Source organism: Myotis daubentonii, chromosome 21 (assembly GCF_963259705.1).
Source record: "Myotis daubentonii chromosome 21, mMyoDau2.1, whole genome shotgun sequence".
In the NCBI taxonomy this organism is placed as follows: Eukaryota; Metazoa; Chordata; class Mammalia; order Chiroptera; family Vespertilionidae; genus Myotis; species Myotis daubentonii.
Genome location: NC_081860.1, coordinates 405,366 through 421,349, shown reverse-complemented (window position 1 = coordinate 421,349; position 15,984 = coordinate 405,366). Strand labels below are relative to the sequence as shown.

At 59.3% G+C, this 15,984-nt stretch overlaps 1 protein-coding gene across 2 annotated transcripts in view; it reads right to left on the bottom strand.

Moving 5' to 3' along the window:
- The window catches only part of CHRNB4 (cholinergic receptor nicotinic beta 4 subunit), a 28,049-nt gene extending 12,181 nt beyond the window's left edge, over positions 1-15,868 (bottom strand). Inside the window, exon 1 of one of the 2 annotated variants that reach the window (XM_059677958.1) lies at positions 15,654-15,868. Coding sequence is in view for 1 of the 2 variants with exons in the window: in XM_059677957.1 (XP_059533940.1) it covers positions 1,951-2,002 (52 nt within the window). In the remaining variant the exon portion in view is untranslated. Of the gene's footprint in view, positions 1-1,950; positions 2,161-15,653 lie in introns of those variants that run through there. The other variant, XM_059677957.1, reaches the window with a different exon arrangement.
- Positions 15,869-15,984: the final 116 nt, after the last annotated feature.

The window sequence follows — 15,984 nt, the reverse complement described above, 5'->3', positions numbered from 1 at the left end:
GGACGCCGCCCCCGCGGACACTGTTTGGTGTCCAGCGTCTGGCATGTGCTCAGCGTCTGTCTGTGCGGACTTGCCTGTGAGCGTGGGGGCTGGGGTGGGTGCCCGCAGGGCTGCCGTGGGCTGGAACCCACACCCACGCCCCAGAACGGAGCCCCCAACAACGCATACTTAGGCTTTCCAATCTGTGGGTCCCAAAGAGAGGGGACGGCCCCTCACCCCAGATGCCAGGGTGGGGGGCGCCCAGAACAGGGCGCAGTCTCACACCCCAGCCCCAGGGGCTGACACTGTGAGTCAGAGAGCCCCCCACCGGGGGCCAGTCACGAGCCTGGGGGCACGGGCCGCCTGCCTCTCTGTCCAGGAAACCGGGCTCCCCAACAGAACCAGAACCGGGGTTCATATCCCAGAATTCTAACCGGGGTGAGCGTGCACGCGGCTCGGAAAAGCAGGGCCCGTGGGGAAATCTGTGTCGGAAACACGGGAAGATAATCCCCGTTTTGAATGAAACCGCAGAAGGGAAAGGTCACGGGGGTTGTCCGCACGTGGGCCCCCCGAGGCCACGGTTCTCAGCTGAGGTGTGTGTGTGCGTGTGTGTGTGTGCGCGCGTGTGTGTGTGTGTGTGTGTGTCCTTCTCCCAGGCCCATAACGGGCACCTGTATCTATGAAAAGGCAGCGATGGATTTTTTTAAAAGTCGGGGGGTTTCACCTGTTGCAAAAAGCTCACCTTTAGGACCAGTCGCTCCTCCAACCATGACTCGGGGGGAAGCTACCTAAACGCAGATCCAGCCCTAACCGGTGTGGCTCAGTGGATAGAGCGTTGGCCTGCGGACTGAAGGGTCCCGGGTTCGATTCTGGCCAAGGGCATGTACCTTGGTTGCGGGCACATCTCTAATAGGAGGTGTGCAGGAGGCAGCTGATCGATGTTTCTCTCTCATTGATGTTTCTAACTATCCCTCTCCCTTCCTCTCTGTGAAAAATCAATAAAATATATTTAAAAATTAAATAAACCAACGCAGGTCCAGGCTGCATGGCCAGGGATTCCCACCTGTAGGTCCCCAGGCAGGGCGGGAATCTGCTGGGTGAGCCCCACGGGGTAGGGGGGGGACCTCCCCATGGAACAAAGGGGGAAACTGAGGCCCGGGGAGGGGAAGGGAATGGCAAGGGGGGGGGTCGCCAGCAGGTGGCGGTGCAGCCACGGTCCCCGGGAGAGCCCCACCCTGCCCTGCCTCCAGCGCCCTGCGGGGTGTCCTCGCCCCGGAGATAAAACCCTGGTCCTCCAGGCCGACCGGGCACGGAGGACCAGCTGGGGCCCGAGGGGCAGCCCACGGGGCCTTTGCCCTCCAGCGGGGAAACGGAGGCCCGGGGAGGCAGCCCTCGCCACACCCGGACTCTGCCTGCAAGTTGGGGCTGATTGGGGGTGCCCTCCGGGGTGGCCCTCAGCCCCGCCGCTGCCCAGACCCGCCCCCCGGGGGGGGGTGTGTGCCCGGAGGAGGGGATGTTTCTAGGAGATTCACCCCAAACTGCACCCGTCCCGGGTCCAGGAGTGGCCGGTTGGGCGGGGTTCCTCCCATCAGCGCTGAGCTCCCGGGGTGCGGGGGGCTTGCTCCAGGGATGCGGGGTCCACAAGTCGCGGGGGAGGCACCCGTGGGAGCCGGTGTCCGACGCCCGCAGCCTCCCCTCGCGCGGGGCCGAGGGACCCTCCCGCGGACGGACGGACGGACGGACGGACTTGGAGCGCGCGCCCCGACCTGCCTCCCCCGGGCGGGCATCCATCCCCAGGGCCCCCCTGGCCCCGCGGGGAGAGTCGGTCTGCACCCCAACCTCGCAGACCCGCCCCGCCTGCGCGACCAGGACAGCCTCGGCCACACTCGCCCACCTGCGGCCGGTCCGGCGGGCTCGGCGCCCCGCGCCCCCACCTCCCGCCCCCCACCCCACCTTCCCCCGGGGACTCACCGCGCGCGCAAAGGGCCGCCAAGAAGAGGACCAGGGGGTGCGCGCTCCTCATGGCGGGCGGGGCCGGGAGGCGGCACCGAGGGCTCCTGTCGGACCACGGGCGGGACCACTAGCCAGCGGCGGCCGCGAGTGGGGGACCGGGCAGGGGTGTCCGCGGAGAAAGAGCGCGCGTGGGCGCTGGGGCCCCGCCAGGACCCGCCCAGCCGCCCAGGTCCGGGGGCGGGGCCGACTCTCTCAGGGCGTGGCCGGCTCAGGGAGGGGCGGGGCCAACTCGCCCAGGGCGTGGCCGGCTCAGGGGAGGGGAGGGGCCAACTCGCTCGGGGCGTGGCCGACTCAGGGAGGGGGCGGGGCCAACCCGCTCGGGGCGCGACAGGCTCAGGGAGGGGAGGGGCCAACTCGCTCTGGGCGGGGCCGGCTCAGGGGAGGGGGCGGGGCCGCGGGACGGGCTCTGGGGTCCTAACCCGGGGGGCAGCGCCTGCGCCCATTGTGCAGATGGGAAGACTGAGGCAGGTGCCTGCGCAGAACCCTCTGGTGTCGGGGAAGTGGCTGCATTCCATCCCGGAGAGGAAAGATCTGAAGTCGGGATCCCTGGGGTTTGGGGGGAGCCAGGAGCCGGGCAGGGGTGGGGGCGTGAGCCCGGCGGACTGCGCGCAGCCGTCTGCAGACGTCAGGGGCGGGGGCGCTTAAGGAAGGTGTGGCCTCTGGGGTGGGCGGTGCGGAGACCTCAGGCCAAGCTTGTCCATCAGCTCTTTTTTCCTTTTTCCTAAAATCAGTCCTTTTAAGAATGCGGTGTGGCAGTTCCTCAGGAAACAACACAGGGGCGTAGAGGTTGTGGGGAGAGGCCCTGGTTGAGAAATAAAGATATAAACACCCTGGACGCCCGCGGCTTCGGCATCGCCTCTCTCCGCTGAGATGCTTTATGACGGGGCGGGGCGCTGAACGGGCCGCGGCTCCTCCTGGAGGGAGGACAGGGTTTGCAAGCCGAGCCGGTGGCCACGCAGCTCGGCCTGGATCCGATGGATCGGGCTGACCTCGGTTCATTCTGTGTCAGGTGAGTGTCACCTCCAGCAAAACAACAACAAATCTATTATCTTTTTTAAAAAAGTATATTTTTATTGGTGTTTTTTTTTACAGAGAGGAAAAGAGAGGGAGAGTGAGAAACATCGATCAGCCACCTCCTGCACACCCCTCACTCGGTATGTGCCCGCAACCAAGGTACATGCCCCTGATCAGAATCGAACCCGGGACCCTTGAGTCCACAGGCCTACGCTCTATCCACTGAGCCAAACCGGTCAGGGCCAGATCCATTATCTTAAACAAGTGGTTCCTGGCTCTGAGGCCCTCTCGATCTGGTTGAGATAGATTGGTAAATAAATAATAACGAAATAGACGAAATAAATAAAATGAAAGGGTTAGGTCTGTCCCTGTACCAGCCTGAAAGGGCTCTACACACTTCAGGGCCTGATTCCCCTTTCTCAAGGCAGGTGGGGAGGAAGCCACAGTGTGTCCGGCCCCTACTGTGTGCTAACTACTTCACAATTAATTCTCTTTTTTGTCCTCAAAAGAATGTATTGCCCCCACTTTAAAAAATATATATATATTTGTATTGATTTCAGAGAGGAAGGGAGAGAGAGAGAAACATCCATGACAAGAGAGAATCATGGACCGGCTGCCTCCTGCACGCCTCCACCCTGGGATCGAGCCCTCAACCCGGGCATGTGCCCTGACCAGGAATCGAACCCTGACCTCCTGGTTCCTACGTCAACGCTGAACCCCTGAGCCACGCCCCCACTTTTTAGTACAGAAAACCGATGGGGAGGGAGGAAGGTGGAGCTGGGGTTTGAACCCTAGACCACCGGGCAGCAGCGCGTGCAGCTGGGGCAGGAGGTGGCGCTGCTGTTTCCATCCCCGGCTGGGTCTGGCCCCTGGTGGGTCCCAGTGGGTCCTTGCTCCCTGACCCGCTGGCTTCCTGCTCCTTCTCTCCCACCTGCTCCCTCTGCTGCGGGCACAGCTCGCTTGCTAAGTGCTCATCGGAGTGTGGGCCGCAGCAGCTGAGGCCCCAGAGCCGGCAGCAGCAGCGTTGTGGCTCTGCAGCTGGGGCTCGGGGTCCTGGGTCACGGCTGGCTTGGATCAGAGACCCTGACCCTGTGAGTGCAGACCCCAGGGGTCTGAACAAAGAGCAGCCGGGCCCCTCTGCTGCGGTCGGTCCCCCCTCCTCCCCCCCCCCGCCTCCCTGCACAAGCCCCGACCAGGGCCTGGACCGGGAGGAGCCTGCAACCAAGGCACATGCCCCTGACCGGAATCGAACCCGGGACCCCTTGGCCCGCAGGCCAACGCTCTGTCCACTGAGCCAAACCGGCCAGGGCTTAAAAATACTTTTATTGATTTCAGAGAGGAAAGGAGAGGGAGAGAGAAACATCCATGATGAGAGAGAATCACGGATCGGCTGCCTCCTGCACGCCCCCCACTGGGGATCGAGCCCACAACCCGGGCCTGTGACCCGACCGGGAATCGAACTCTGACCTCCTGGTTCATAGGTCGACGCTCAACCACCGAGCCGCGCCGGCCGGCCCCGGTTTAGCTTCTTTAAGTCCCACATATCAGTCATCTTATGCCGCACTTGTCTCCGTCTGCCTTATCTCTCTGGGCACATGATAACCAACGCCTGGTCCCTGAGAGCTCCCTGCGTGCCAGGCCTTGATAGCCGGATGAATCAAGATCGGATCAAGCTATTAAAATGCTCTCTTGAGAGCACACACAATCAGCCACAAGATTCTGAAAAAAAAAAAGGTCCTTTTTCCTTTGGTCCTGACCTGAGCCAGAGTTTGGCCCCCCACGTAAAGATCCAGGGTCCCCCTGGGCATTCACACCGTTCGTCTGGAGGCGAGGCCCCGGGATCCGTCCGCTAACACGGCTCTGGGCTGGTTCGATGTTTGGCCCAAAAAATTTAAAAAAAGAAAAAACAGCCCTAACCGGTTTGGCTCAGTGGATAGAGCGCCGGCCTGCGGACCAAAGGGTCCCAGGCTCGATTCCGGTCAAGGGCATGTACCTTGGTTGCCGGCATATCCCCAGTGGGGGGTGTGCAGGAGGCAGCTGATCGATGTTTCTCTCTCATTGATGTTTCTAACTCTCTATCCCTCTCCCTTCCTCTCGGTAAAAAATCAATAAAATATATTTAAAAAAAAAAGAAAAGAAAAAACAACCAATGAATGCATGAATGAGTGGAACAACACATTGATGCTTCTCTCCGTCTCTCTCTCTCTCTCTCTCTTCCTCCCTCCCTCCCTTCCTCTCTTTAAAATCAATAACTAATAATTTTTTTTTGAAAAACAAAGCGTTTTTTGTCTCCTGAGGGGACCCCCCTCTCATTTCTCAGACCAGCTTCTCATTGCTGTTGGGCCTCCAATCCTGGTGGTCTGTCCCACCCCTCACCCTCCACACCCGTGCACACACACGCACACACACACACACACGGGCCCACATGCATGCCCCAGCTGGCTGGCTGGCAGCTTCTCCAGGGCTCTTTACAGGGTGTCTCCTGCCCCTCACCTGCACCCGTTCCTCATGGCCCTGCCCCGCCCCCCAACCCCCAGCTCCCGGCCACAGCCCGTGACCTTCCAGAGCTCAGATCCGCGCGCTTCCCTGCGTGAGCTCCTCCTGGGGCCTTTGGAGTCAGCGGGATCGGATCTGCATGACGCTCCGGGCCTTTGAAAGATGGGCTCGGCCTGCGTCTCCGCCGGCCTCTGTGGTTCTCGCCGAGCCACCCGGCTCCCTGCTGGGCCCTCTCCCTGGAGGGTGCGAAGGCACCTGTCTGGGAGGGACAGCTGTGCCCCCACTGGGGGCTTCCTCCCACGTGAGAGGCCCCCATGCGAGTCCCGGGCTCCGTCTCCTCACGACTCATCCTGTGTCGGGGTCACCTCGCCCAGAAAGCCTCCACAATCCCCTGCGCCCCAGCTTCCTCCCAGCTGAGCTGCTCATCCGGCATACTCCACGGAGGCAGCTGGCAAGTCCCACATCCGTCGGGGTTTCTTGCATTCTCTTTATTTTTGTTGATTTCAGAGAGGAAGGGGGAGGGAGAGAGGAACATCCATGATGAGAGAGAATCATGGATCGGCCGCCTCCTGCACGCCCCCCACTGGGGATCGAGCCCGCAACCCGGGCCTGTGCCCTGACGGGGAATCGAACCGTGACCTCTTGGTTCATGGGTCAATGCTCAACCACTGAGCCACACTGGCTGGGCACTTTTTTTAAAAAAATCCTCACCTGAGGATATGCCCTTCAGTGATGAGAGAGAATCATTGATTGGCATGCCCCACACTGGGGATGGAGCCTGCCACCCTGGCATGTGCCCTGATTGGGAATTGAACCATGACCTCCTGGTTCATAGGTTTTCGCTCAACCACTGAGTCACACCAGCTGGGCTAATATATATATACTAGAGGCCCAGTGCACAAAAATTTGTGCACTCGGGGGGGAGGGGGGTCCCTCAGCCCGGCCTGTGCCCTCTCCCAGTCTGGGACCCCTTGGGAGATAACGACCTGCTGGCTTAGGCCTGCTCCCGGGTGGCAGAGGGCAGGCCCAATCCCTAGGTGCAGCCCCTGGTCGGGCTCAGAGAAGGGCCAATTGGGGAGTTGGGGCGCCGCCCCCTGTCATGCACAGAGCAGGGCGGATCGGGAGGTTGCGATGCCACCCTCAGTCACGCTCAGGGTAGGGCTGATTGGGGGGTTGGGGCACCGCCCCCTGTCACACTCAAGTCAGGGTCGATGGGGAGGTTGCAGCGCTACCCCCTGTCACGCACAGAGCAGGGCCAATCAGGGGGTTGAGGAGCTCCCCGCTGCCACTCACAGAGTAGGGCCGATCGGGGAGTTGGGGGACTGCCCCCTGTCACACACAGAGCAGGGCCGATCAGGGGGTTGGGGCGCCTTCCCCTGTCATGAACAGAGCAGGGCGGATAGGGAGGTTGTGGCCCTGCCCCCTGTCACACAGAGAGCCGCAGGGCGATCAGGGGGTTTGGGCGCTGCCCCCTGTCATGCTGATCCCGGTGCCGGGAGGCCTCGCGGCTCCACTGATCCCGGTGCTGGTAGGCATATTACCCTTTTACTATTTAGGACAGAGGCCTGGTGCATGGGTGGGGGCTGGCTGGTTTGTCCTGAAGGGTGTCCTGGATCAGGGTGGGGGTCCCCACTGGGGTGCCTGGCCAGCCTGGGTGAGGGGATGATGGCTGTTTGCAGCTGGTCACACACCCTTCAGGGTGGGGGCCCCCACTGGGGTGCCTGGCCAGTCTGGTTGAGGGGCTGAGGGCTGTTTTCAAGCTGGCGGGTGACTGAAGCTCCCAACTGCTCCTTTTTTTCTTTTTTCTTTTTTTATTCTGGGCCAGCTTTAGCTCTGAGGCTTGGCACCAGCTCTTAGGCCTCCTCTCCTGAAAGCAGGTATCTGGTTTGTTTGGGTTCTATAATCGAAACACTGTATCAACTCCAGCTCTGAGATCCCAGCTCGCTGAAAGCAGGTTTCTGGGGTTTTGTTTAGCTTCTGTATTTGTTACAATGTTTCAAACTGCAGGCTCAGAGGCCGGCAAGGAAGGCGGGGAACGTTGGTTTCCTCCGTCACTGAAGCAAGCAAGCCTCCTGTTAGCTTCCAGCTGCCTGGCTGCTGGCCGCCATCTTGGCTGGCAGTTAATTTGCGTATCGCCCTGATTAGCCAATGGGAAGGGTAGCGGTCGTTCGCTAATTACCATGTTTCTCTTTTATTAGATAGGATATTTTTAAAACATTTTTATTGATTTCAGAGAGGATGAGAGAGAGAGAAACATCCATGATGACAGAGATTCATGGATCACCTGCCTCCTGCACGTGCCAACTGGGGACCAAGCCCGCAACCTGGGCATGTGCCCTTGACCGGAATCGAACCTGGGACCCTTCAGTCTGCAGGCCGACGCTCTATTCCCTGAGCCACACTGGCCAGGGCCGGGCTAAAAATATATTTAAAAAAAATTTTTTAAACAAACAAAAACCTTCCTGCAGCCCAGGCTCTGAGTCCAGAGGGCAGACCCGGGTTCGAGCCGCGTGGCCACGGCCGGCGTCCCTGGCCTTTCTGTGAAACAGGACGGGACGCTGAGGCCCAACACGTGGGAGTGCAGAGTCAGCAGGTAAGCGCGAGGTGTCGGGGGCACCCCAGGTGGTGCGCGCGCCTCTTACCTCTCCGCGTCCCCCGCCTCGGATGGACGCCCCGGCGCGCTCAGCTCGGGGAGAGAACGAGGGTAATTGAAATTAACTCGGCTCCCGTCATCCCTGCCTCGTCCTCCTAATCACCGGAAAATCGGCTGCCGGCCGCGCAGGAGGGCCCCGGGCCAAGGCCCCGGGGAGCCCGGGCCTCAATTACTCCGCGGCAAATCGGATTTCTGGCCACGAGGCCAGGAGCTGCCAGATGGTATCAGGCCAAGGCCTGGCCAGATGGGTCCGGCAGCTAATTCAATCTGGCTGCCCAGAAACAAGGTGTGGAGGGCCTGTGGGCCGGGAGGGGCCGGCCCTGTGCGTGTGTGTGTGTGTGTGTGTGTGTGTGTGTGTGTGTATGGGGGGGCAGGGGGTCAAGGAGGGGGGCAGCTAAGCCTCCCACCACGCCTCCCCCTCCCCCCCAATCCTGGGCCTGGCCCCTGGCTCTGTGGTGGGTGGCAGTTTGGTGCCAGGGCAAAACAGCTGGGCACCCCTAGCCAGCTTGGCTCAGTGAATAGAGCGTCGGCCTGAGGACTGAAGGGTCCCGGGTTCGATTCCGGCCAAGGGCACAGGCCCGGGTTGTGGGCATGATCCCCAGTGTGGACGTGCTGGAGGCAGCCGATCCATGATTCTCTCTCATCACGGATGTTTCTCTCTCTCCCCTTTCCTCTCTGAAATCAATAAAAAAATATACATATTTTTTAAAAGGGGAGGGGCCGTCATCCTTGGGCTCCTGGAAATCGTAACATCTTGAAGGGAGAGGGGTTGAGACGCAGTCAGAGAAGCTGAGGCCCCCACCGTTTGAGGGAAGATGGTGGCGGTTGCAGGCAATGATGTGTTGGAGGCTGTGTGTGGTGGGGGGGCCAGAGCCGGCCGCCCGCTGGACGGAGGGGAAGGGCAGGGAGGAGAGGAACACAGGACCCAATGTGCCAGAACTGGCTCCCGTTCCCATGACCTGTGTCCGGAGGTAAACGTGTCCCTGCGCTGTGCTCCTGCCCCAGGCGAGGCGATCAGGAGGCGATGAGCCCGGTGGGTGGGAAACTGGGAGACCAGGAAGCGCTCAGAGGCTCAGAGGCCCCCATGGACAGGCCCGGGGCCCTTCTCCCATGACCTTTCATCTCTGCAGCCAGTCAGCTGGGAGCCAGGGGGTGTCCCCGTGGGGCTCCCCGGCCATATGGCTCGGGCCTCGGGGTGCACCCAGAGAGGCGTGCGGGAGCTCGGGGAGGACAGATGTGCCTGTTGACATTCAGGAAATGAACGCCGGCTCTTGCTGGCTTGCTGGGTGCTGGGCCTGGGGGTCCTGGTTCCGGGGCGTGAGGAGGGCAGGGGTGGCCGGGAGGGCAGGCGCGCATCAGCCATCGCCTGGGAGAGTCTGGTCCGCCGGCTCCCAACGCCGTGGGCCCTTACGCGTAGCAGAAATGTGTTTCCTGAGGGGGTCCCCGTGCAGCTGGGGGAGGGGGGCGCCCTGGGCTCGGAGCTGGGAAACGCAGAACGGAACCGGCCACTCGCTTCAGAGCTGCAGGTTCCTGGCTGTGAGATGGGGGTAAAACCCTTTCTCTCCGTCTCTGGTTCTCCCCGTCCCCCCCCAATCACCCCAAAACAAAACAGCCAGAGAAACAAGCCCCAGGCGGTTCTCAAAGACAGAAGAACTTGACTTGTGCCCGAGAGCGGGTCACGTGCTTGGCCGCGTTGACAAAAGCCAAAGGCATCAGGGGGAGAGGCCGGCAACCTGACCAGGTGGCTCAGTGGTGGAGCATCGACCTAGGAACCAGGAGGTCAGGGTTCGATTCCCGGTCAGGGCACAGGCCCGGGTGGCGGGCTCCATCCCCAGTGTGGGGGGTGCAGGAGGCGGCTGATCCGTGATTCTCGCTCATCATGGCTGTTTCTCTCTCTCCCTCGCCCTTCCTCTCTCTCGAAAAGTGAATTAAAAAGAAATACTTAAGAAGATGGTTTTGAAAATAAAATTAAAAAAGGAGGCGAGGCCGCGAGCTGCAGCCGGGCGCCGGCGGGCAGCGGGGGGAAGGCTCCGGAAGCTGTGCGTTGGCTCCGGCGGCAGAGGCAGGCCCGGCGGGGCTCTGGGTCGAGCCATAAATCAGAGGTTTGTGGCCGGACGCCTGCGCCTCCCCCTGCAGACAGCCTTCCCCCGGGGACGCGCATCCCCCTTCGCCGGCAGCGCAGTTGCCATTTATACAGATTAAGTCCGACCTGACATTCTGAGCGAGGGCACTGTTAACACTCCCGCCTGCCCCCACTCCTCCTCCCACGGGAAGATGAGCGCGTAGGGCCTGACCGGCCGGCGACCCCAGGAGGCTGCCCGGCCCCCCGCTCGGCCCCCACATCTGGCTGGCGTGGGGCGTGGAGGCCGCCGTGGCTCCGGGAGCGACGGCCCCTCTTTCCCTGGCTCATGTACCTCTTCTCTTTTTCTTCTTGTGAATCCTCCCCCGAGGATAGCTTTCCATTGATTTTCAGAGAGAGAGGAAGGGAGAGGGAGAGACCGAGAGAAGCATCAATCGAACCCGGGACCCTTCCGTCCGCAGGCCGACGCTCTGTCCACTGAGCCACACCGGCCAGGGCGTCCTCGGCTCATTTCTCGCCGCAGAGGACGGGTGGACTCGGGTTTTGGTGACGATGGCCAAGGGTTCCTTGGTGCTACCCGATGGCCCCTTTGAAAGAGATGCGGGTACCCGGCCGGCGTGGCTCAGGGGTGGAGCGTCGACCTATGAACCAGGAGGTCAGGGTTCGATTCCCGGTCAAGGGCACAGGCCCGGGTTGCGGGCTCAGTCCCCAGTGTGGGGCGTGCAGGAGGCAGCCGGTCCGTGATTCTCTCTCATCATGGATGTTTCCATCTCTCTCTCTCCCTCTCCCTTCCTCTCTGAAATCAATTTAAAAATATATTTAAAAAACAGACAAAAAACACCCTCAAAACATCTACTTCTGCCCTGGCTGGTGTGGCTCAGTGGATAGAGCGTCGGCCTGCGGACTATCTCCCGCTCTGAAACCAATAAAAATATATTAAAAAACAAACAGAAGAACACGTCTACTTCTGGGGGGTTGGGACCCTTTTTTGGGGGGAACGACTCTGGACCAGGCATTCACATCTATCTCTGTCTCCCAGCTCCGGGCTAAATGGCTTCTTAAAAGCCAACGTTGTGCCCACTCTTTCCAACGTACCCTGTCAACAGGGCGCCTGGAATTCAATTGGTGATGACTCATTCGGATCAGGGATGGGCTCCTCCCGGCCTGATCCCTCTTCTCCCGCCCGCCTGGTGCCGGGAAGGGCCCGGGACCCCTCCCTCGCCCGCTGGGAGGGGTCCCCCACCCCCCCGTCTCTGTCTCCTGCACCCTCACCCGCGGGCTCAGAGGGCGACGGGGAGGGTTCGCCCCACACCCTTCTGGTCCTCACCAGCCAGGAGACACTTCTCTGGGCCACTCCCTAGCAAGGCCCTGCTTCATCCTTCCGTCCATCCGTCCGTCTGTCCATTAAAGCATCCAGGGGGTGCTTACTGCCTCTCCTAGGCCAGGCCTCCCCCCGCCCCCCCCCCTTCTCACGGAAACCTCAGCGCAGTTTTCCGGCTCTAACCGCAAGTACTGGAGTTGGAGACATTTCCTGTGCGGGGAGGGAGGGGCATGGGGGGGTCTGGTGTCGGTGATGGGTGGGGAGGGGACAGAGGGCCCAGAGTGTAGGCTGCAGGCTGAGCAAAGAGGCCATTTCCCCCCGAATTCCAGTGTGGAGCACCCCACGGGCAGGGGAGGAGGTAGAAATACAAGCTCCCCTGCCCCTGGCGTGCAGGAGGCAGCCGGTCCATGATTCCCTCTCATCATTGATGTTGCTCTCCCTCTCCCTCTCCCTCTCCCTTCTCCTCTGAAATCAATAAAAATACATTTTAAAAAATACATATCCTGCCCTGCCCGGTGTTGCTCAGTGGATAGAGCGTCGGCCTGCGGACTGAAGGGTCCCGGGTTCGATTCCGGCCAGGGGCACAGGCCGGGGTTGCAGGCTCGATCCCCAGCAGGGGGCGTGCAGGAGGCAGCCGATCCATGATTTTCTCTGATCATGGGTGTTTCTATCTCTCTCTCCCTCTCCCTTCCTCTCTGACATCAATAAAAATATATTTTAAAAAAATACATATCCTTCACCAGTACAGAAAAAACAATCAACAGACCGTCTTGGCTCTGAAAACAACCGTGTAAGGTCCTATCTACGGAGAGCCCGCTTTTCCTCTTTGCTTACACACAGGTGTCCCCGAGAAAGTTTTCCGTCAAAAGAAGTGTTTTTCTTTGCCACCTCATCTGCTTCATTCGGGTAGAGCCAGGTTTCCAGCGTGGGTTTTCGGCGGAGACGGAGCCCCGCAGCCGCGGGAAGACGGAGAGAGACGCGCTAATGGCTGAAAAACACACTTAAGAGCCCGGCTCCCCGGTAACGACTCCCCCGATGCATTCGCTACTTGCGTGTCCATCAAGCAGGGAAACAGAAGCGAGAAGTCTGAGTCCTTCTCGCGATGGATGGACGTTTACGCGGTGATTCAGGGAAGCAAGGGACCGGAGTCATGCTGTTTGGGGGATGGATGGAGTAATGGGTGCTCTTGGAAATACTAGAAGAATCCTGCTTCATGGGACTTTTCTGTTTATTTAAATTCAAAGAGATTGAGGGCAGCCTGGCTGGCGTGGCTCAGTGGTTGGGCGTCGACCTAGGAACCAGGAGGTCAGGGTTCGATTCCCGGTCAGGGCACAGGCCCGGGTTGCTGGCTCGATTCCCAGTGTGGGGCGTGCAGGAGGCAGCCGATCCATGATTCTCTTTCATCACTGATGTTTCTTTTTCTCCCTCTCCCTTCCTCTCTGACATCAATAATATATATATATATATACATATATATATATTTTTTAAAGATATTTTATTGATTTTTTACAGAGAGGAAGGGACAGAGAGAAACATTGATGAGAGAGAAACATCGACCAGCCGCCTCCTGCACACCCCCCACTGGGGATGTGCCCGAAACCATAGTACATGCCCTTGACCAGAATCGAACCTGGGACCTTTCAGTCCGCAGGCTGATGCTCTAAGCCAAACTGGTTAGGGCACAATAAAAATATATTTAAAAAAAAAGATGAAAAGAAAGAGTGGAAAGAAGGAGGAAAAAGTGATCTGAGGGTAAGGTGACAGCAGGTTCTGGTGTGGCAGAGACACACACAAGTATTTTATTTTTAAAAAATATATTTTATTGATTTTTTACAGAGAGGAAGGGAGAGGGATAGAGAGTCAGAAACATCGATCGATGAGAGAGAAACATTGATCAGCTGCCTCCTGCACCCCCCTACTGGGGATGTGCCCGCAACCAAGGTACATGCCCTTGGCCGGAATCGAACCCAGGACCCTTCAGTCCGCAGGCCGACACTCTATCCATTGAGCCAACCCGGTCAGGGCACAAGTATTTAAAAAATATATATATATTTCATTGACTTCAGAGAGGAAGAGAGAGAGAAACATCCATGATGAGCGAGAATCACGGACCGGCTGCCTCCTGCACGCCCCACACTGGGGATCAAGCCCACAACCCGGGCCTGTGTCCTGACCGGGAATCGAACCCATGACCCCTGGTTCCTAGGTTGATGCTCAACCACTGAGCCACCCCGGCCGGGCAGCCCTGCACGAGTATTACCAGTGGCCCCTTCACGCTCAGGAAAGTGTCTGGAAGGGTCTGGATGTGAGTGATAAATCCCATGACCATCCTACCGAAGAGGAGATGACCCAGGGGCACCCCCCCCCCCCCCCCCCCCCCCCCCCGCCAAGGTGTGGATGGGCCGCCTGCCCCCGCGGGAGGAAGGCTGCACCCGCGGGCTCAGCTCCACGGGTCTCTGGTGCCACCTACAGGCCGTCTGGGGAAATGCCTCTCCCTTCCGCTCCCTCCACCCTTCTCCCCATCGGTTCTCAACCTGTGGGTCGCGACCCCTTTGGGGGTCGAACGACCCTTTCACAGGGGTCGCCTAAGACCATCGGGAAACACATCTATAATTACAGATTGTTTTTGTGATGGATCACTATGCTTTAATTGTGTTCAATTTGTCACCATGAAATTGGGGGTCACCACAGCATGAGGAACTGTATGAAAGGGTCGCGGCGTTAGGAAGGTTGAGAACCGCTGCCTATGGCCTTGAACTTGGCCAATGCGTCCAGGGCCCTGAAGCTGGACGCCCTGGGGGGATGGTGCAGACTGGAACCGGTAGTGAAGCTGGGGTTATGGTTCCAGAACCACATGGGCCCAGCTGGGACCGACAGAGCCAAGCTCCTCCCCTCTCCCCCACCCCGTCCTGCCTAATGGGGTAAATGGGAAACCGAGGCCCCATTTGGACCTGAACGGGTGGGATTGGGAAGCACAGGGCTGCAACCTTCCTGGGACCCTCACCCCATGCCTGTCGTCCCCCGTCTGGAACACATGCATTTGGATAGTTACTAAGCTCCTACTATGCGCAGGGGCGCACAGTAGGCACTTCCCATACCTTATCTCCAGCCTCCTGAATAGGGTGAGAGGTAGGGATGTAGGAGCAGAGTGGGGGCTTGTTTTGCTGGAGCTTGGAGGTCTTTGATTCCAAATGTGGCGCTGTTTCGGGGTGTCTGACTTGAGCAATGTTTGCAAAGCACCCCATGGAAATCTAATATTTTTTTAAAAAAATACATTTTTATTGATTTCAGAGAGGAAGGGATGGAAGCATCCATGGTGAGAGAGAATCATGGGTCAGCTGCCTCCTGTACGACCCCAAGCCCGCAACACGGGCATGTGTCCTGACCGGGAATCGAACCCTGACCTCCTGGTTCATAGGTCGACGCTCAACCGCGGAGCCAAGCCGGCCGGGGCTCTCCCACCGTCTTCATTATGTCTGGGGATGTGCGTACCCTCAGTCTGCAAAGGTTTCCTACTGACGGCTTCCTCTAGGAATTTATCTATTTTTTTCAGATCAAGAAGCTGAGGCTCAACATGGTTAATTATTCCACAGGCAGCAGCGTGGCCCGTCAGAACCCCAAAGAGTCCAGGCCACCTCGCTCCAGGGTCCTGGCCCCCAGCCACCATCATACCCCGTGTCAGCAGCACAGAATTCACGCGCACACACGTGCAATTGCATTTGAAGAGGGTGCCTTTGTGTGTGTGTGAGGGGACGACAACATCCCACATACAAAAGCCATTGAGTTAGATATTAACTGAGGACACATAAAAGCTAATGAACTTTGGAAAACAGGAGCCATCAGAGCGTGTGTGTGTGTGTGTGTGTGTGTGTGTGTTAACCTGTTTTGCTAACAGACCATCCGCTAATCATCAGCCTGAATTCACACGCACATACACATATACACACACATATACCCCCAAGGTGCTGGCCCGTGCCACCCCCAGGAACCCAGAAACCACCCTGGGTCCGTAGGTGACGCAGATCAACCGAGAAGCAAATGGCCTCAGAGACCAGCAACATCATAGCCCAGTTGTCACCCGTCATCGCAACACCCACGAGGAGGGGATGCGGCAGAGACGACACAAGCACAGGTCGTATTCTGGCCACAGGATCACAGATCCTTCTTGCAGTTCTGGGCATACTTGTGCTCTCCCCCACAAGCCCGTCAGACCCCAAGCCGGGGGGCCTGGCACCCAGGGCGCCCGTGGGCAGCTGGGCGCCACTCACAGGGAGGGCGCGCCGGCCCCCCGGGTGCGTTGGGGAGCGGGGAGGGCATCGTGCGAGGAGCAGGGTGGGGAGACCAGATGGCTTGTCCCTGTGCGTGATTCAGACCTTCCTGTTGTAGAGAAAGGATTTTGTTCGACAGGAATTCCCAGAATGGCTGACC